Genomic DNA, 4983 nt, shown 5'->3' on the forward strand with positions numbered 1-4983 from the left:
GATGGTGATTGCAGCCATGAAATTAAAAGATGCTTACTCCTTGGAAGGAAAGCTATGACCAACCTAGACAGCATATTAAAAAGCAGACATTACTTTGTCAGCAAAGGTCCATCTAGTCAAGGCCATGGGTTTTCCAGTGGTCATGTATAGATGTGAGAGTTGGACTATAAAGAAAGCTGAGCACGGAAGAATTGATGCTTTTGAACTGTGGTGTTGGAGAAGACTCTTGAGAATCCCTTGGACTGCAAGAAGGAGATCCAACCAGTCCATCCTAAAGATCAATCCTGGGTGTTCATTGAAAGGACTGATGTTGAAGCTGAAACTCCAATACTTTGGCCACCTGATGTGAAGAACTGACTCTTTGGAAAAGACCCTGATGCTGGGAAAGATTGAGGGCAGGAGGAGAAGGGGATCACAGAGGATGAGATGGCTGGATGGCATCACTGACTCAATGGACATGGGTTTGGGTGGACTCTGGGAGTTGGTGATGGACAGGGAGGCCTGGTGTGCTGTGGTTCATGGGGTTGCAAAGAGTCGGACATGACTGAGTGACTGAACTGGACTGATCCGGTCTTAGTTGGGGCACTTGGCGTCTTCATCGCTTCATGTGAGACCTTCCACTGCAGCGCACTAGTTGTGGCACACAGGCTGCAAAGCACAGGCTTAGTTGCTCTGCACCATGTGAGATCTTAGTTCCCTGACCAGGGATCAAACCCACGTCCTCTGCAGTGCAAGGCAGATTCTTAACCACTGGGCCACCAGGGAAGTCCCTGTATGTTATTTAGTGCAGTGGTCTTATTGTTGTTTAGTCACTCAATCATGTCCAAATCTTTTGCAACCCCATGTACTGTAGCCCACCAGACTCCTCTGTCCATGCGATTCCTCAGGCAAGAATAACTGGAGTGGGTTGCCATTTCCTTCTCCAGGGGATCTTCCTGACCCAAGGATCGAACCCATGTCTCCTGCATTGCAGGTGGATTCCTTATTACTTAGCCACTGGGTCTTAGCTGGGAGCAATTTCATTCTCCAGAGCACATTTAGCAATGTGTGGAGACATTTTTGGTTGTCACACTGGAAGGAGAGATGTGACTGATATCCAGAGGATACCAATTGACTGGTTTGATCTCCTTGCTGTCCAAGGGACTCTGAAGAGTCTTCTCCAGCACCACAGTTCAAAAGCATCAATTATTCGGTGCTCAGCTTTCTTTATGATCCAAAGGATGCTGTTCAACCTCCTGAAGCATGCAGGATGCCCCCCAACAGAGAATAATCCCACCCAAGTGTCAGCTGTGCCTGAGCTGAGAGATTTGCTTTAGTGCTATCGCCCTTATGGGTTCCTTTGATCGCCCTCTTGTCCTGTTCCTCTTCCCCTTAGCTGGTACCTTGATTTTCTCCATCTGCCTGTCATCCTGAGTAGGCGGGTTCTGTCTGTTTTCCTTCTCACTCATTCCCACTGAAACCATCATATTTGGTTTTATCTTTATTCCTGCTGAGTCCTCACCCCCTCCTCCCACTGAGTCCTCACCCCTTCCTCCCACTGAGTCCTCACCCTCCCCTGCCGCTGAGCCCTCACCTCCCTCCCACCTGCTGAGTCCTCACCCTCCCCTCCCGCTGAGTCCTCATCCCACCTGCCCTGTTTGTTCTCTTCCAGGAGCCGGAGAGGCAGTACATGCACATTGGCACCATGGTGGAGTTTGCATTTGCCCTGGTGGGGAAGCTGGATGCCATCAACAAGCACTCCTTCAATGACTTCAAGTTACGAGTAGGTACGTTGTGCCAATCTGGGGTGGGTTGTGGGGAAGGCCTGGCATCCAAAGCAAGGTCGACAGCCCTTGCAGTGTTGGAGCAGCACAATGACAAATGTGTGGTTAGAGTAGCAGGACTGGGTGGCAGATGGATGCTCAGGATGGCTGTGAGCTCAGGAGGCACTTTTGTGCAAATTAGGGGAGAAAAATGGGCTTCCTGGTGGCTCAGCAATAAAGCATCTGCCTGCAATGCAGGAGCTGCAGGAGACTTGGGTTTGATCCCTGGCTTGGGAAGATCCCCTGGAGGAGGGCATGGCAACCCACTCCAGTATTCTTGCCTGGAGAATCCCATGGACAGGGGAACCTGGCAGGCTACAGTCCATAGGGTCACAAAGAGTCCAACATGACTGTAACAACTTAGTACCCATGCAGGGGGAAAAAATACCCTCTTTGGTTGCACCCAGGCTGCAAACACTTAGTTTCAGAAGTGGACGGTGAGCCAGGCTTGAGTCCGTCCGCCAGGGTCATTTCTGCGGGTCACAGGGGGCATAGGCTTCAACCATCCAAGGACCAGGTACAACTAACTGTAAGCCCCTCCATCCTTTTATGCTGCTGGGGCCCGGTACAGCTATATAGGATGCATCCAGACTTCAGAGATGTAAAAGTGTTTTTAAATAGTTAAGAATCCATGCTTTCACTGCAGGGAGCATGGATTTAATCCCTAGTCAAGGAACTAAGATCCCACATGCCTGGCAGTGCAGTAAAAAAAAAAAAAAACTCTAGAAATTGTCAGAACAGTCCCACACTCCTGGAGTTGAAAGTTCCAATATTTGAAACTATTTTCTTCCTTTGCTATCCATATGTTCTGAATTTTAAAACCCAGAAATGTCTCTTGAGAAAACGGGGTTCTCTTCATGGCTTGTATGTCTTATTGTCGGCATCTGGACACAGATGCCTAAATAAGACGCCTTATTTAGATTGTCCCACCTGTATGCCCAATGCACCTTTACCTGGCTTCACCTGTACAAAGTCCAGAAGGGCCAGGTGGGCAGGACACTGCTCCCATCAAACGTGGAGGTGGTCCCTTCACCTAGAGCTTCTTTATTGATTCAACAGCTTGGAAAATGGGCTCCTCAATTTTCCATAGTATCCTCCTTTAAAAAAAATCAATTGCATGGTGGAATGACCCCTCTATTGTCAAATAGTTGTTTGTTTTTTTTTTTAAGTATAACTGGTTTACAATGCTTTGTTCATTTCTGCTATATAAAAAGTGCTTCAGCTATACATACATATATATATATATACACACATACACACACACATTCTTTTTTATATTCTTTTATTATTGTGGTTTTCATATTTGATATTATGGCTTATCATAGGACATTGAATATAGTTATCTGGGGTACAGAGTAGGAGCTTGATATTTATCCATTCTATATATAAAAGCTTACATCTACTAACCCTAACCTCCCCCCTCCACCTGTTGTCAAATATGTATGGACCAAAATAATATTGCCCTTCACTGCGGGGGGAATGAGACAGTTCTTTGCTAGTCACATCCATCACATCGGAAGCCTTGGGCTCTTGGTCTGGACCATAACCCTGTTTTCCAAATTAATGTGAGCAAGTCAGTGGGCTACCTTCAACAGGTAGTTATTGAGTGCTTACTTCACACTGATTATTGAGTAACTATTAATAGCCATACACTCGCCCCCACACACCAGCTCTTCTGGATTTCTGCCGAAGCCTGAGAATGCGTCCCCAAACCCTCAGCCTCTCCCAAGGGCAGGCTCCCTGCTCCACCTCCAGGCATCACGCCGTCCCGTGGCAGTTTATGATGGGAACACAGAAGGCTTACATCAGCCCCTGCAAAATGTTGATACACATGAAAAGGAAAGTGTTAGTTGCTCCATTGTGTCTGACTCTGCAATTCAGGCTCCTCTGTCCATGGAATTATCCAAGCTAGAATCCTGGAGTGGGTTGCCATTGCCTTCTCCAGGGAATCTTCCCAACCCAGGGATTGAACCTGTGTTCCTGCATTGCTGGCAGATTCTTTACTGTCTGAGCCACCAGGGAAGCTATAGTAAGAGCCAAATTTGCTCCTAATGTCCTTTTCTGCATGTCAAGCTGAAAGGATCAATGAGTGGGAGCCATAGCCCCAGCAAACCCCTGCCCTTCAGCAGAGATCTCTCTCCTGCCAGTAATATGGGCCCAGGCTCTCCCCACCCCCTCACACACAGCCCCAGTCCCCCAGCCACTGACCAAGAGGAGTCAGAGCAGCCAGAAGGGAAACTGAGGGCAGAGGGGCTTGGATCACTGGCTGGCAGCTGGAATAAGTTATTTGGGGTGCCCGATGCAGAGATGTGAGCTTTACTGAGTTACTCCACAGGAATAGAGGAGAATTCCGTCTCGGCCCTGCAGACCTTCAGGGATTCTGCGGGACAGTGTTGCTATGGTGTTTCCTGCCTCCCTTTCCACTGCAAAGAGGAGGTGTTGCCCTCTGATCTCTGGCACTCCATGTACACGAAGCAGTTCAGTAGTGGGAACTGCAATCTCTCAGAAACACCCTCATTAACCCATACAGTTTGACTCCCACAATAGGGCTGGGAGGCGAGGAGCCAGGAGAAAAAGCAAGAGGGGAAAATCAACCAATCTCAACGCCTCTGTTTCTATTTCTGTGGCCCATGTCCCCACTGCGCCCGTAACAACTGTGGGTCAGCGTGTTTGAACTGAGTTCTGGAATCAAGGAACCATCCTACCCGCTACACTTGGGTGGGGGCTTGGGGGGAGCCCAGCCTCTCCCTGACAAGGGATGTTGACCAGACTTTTGAAGCCTCGGCTCCTGACAGCAGATGCTATGTCCATATCCATCCAAGGTCGGAGCACACACTGACCTCCGGCATGCACCTGTAATGACCATGGTTTTACAGTTGCCATTACAAAGAGGGGGTGGTCAGAGCCCCCATGCCCTTCCTTGGTGGTGGTGACTGATTGTCTTGGAGAGGAACCTGGGCACAGTGCCCATGGAGACCAGGAATCCAAGAAACCCTTCGTGCCTTGGCGACCATGCGGCCAGGGCCCTCAAGAGAAGTGACTCATGAATTTCTCCAGGGACCTTTGGTTCAGTTTCCTTGGAGGATGGCAGTTTGTGAGGAGGCTTGATGCCCCAGAGGTTGGGTTTCCCCACTCTGAGGGGTGCAGTGCTGTGAAAGAAAGTGAAAGAGTCGCTGAGTTG

The 4983-nt window shown here is 49.0% G+C and overlaps 1 protein-coding gene across 1 annotated transcript in view; it reads left to right on the forward strand.

Moving 5' to 3' along the window:
• The window catches only part of ADCY2 (adenylate cyclase 2 (brain)), a 450411-nt gene that overhangs the window by 438429 nt on the left and 6999 nt on the right, over window positions 1–4983 (forward strand). The window contains exon 23 of the mRNA XM_010857150.1: window positions 1652–1766. Coding sequence (XP_010855452.1) covers window positions 1652–1766 — 115 coding nt within the window. The remainder of the gene's footprint in view (window positions 1–1651; window positions 1767–4983) is intronic.

This window comes from Bison bison, unplaced genomic scaffold (genome assembly GCF_000754665.1).
Source record: "Bison bison bison isolate TAMUID 2011002044 unplaced genomic scaffold, Bison_UMD1.0 scf7180017864377, whole genome shotgun sequence".
Classification (NCBI taxonomy): Eukaryota; Metazoa; Chordata; class Mammalia; order Artiodactyla; family Bovidae; genus Bison; species Bison bison.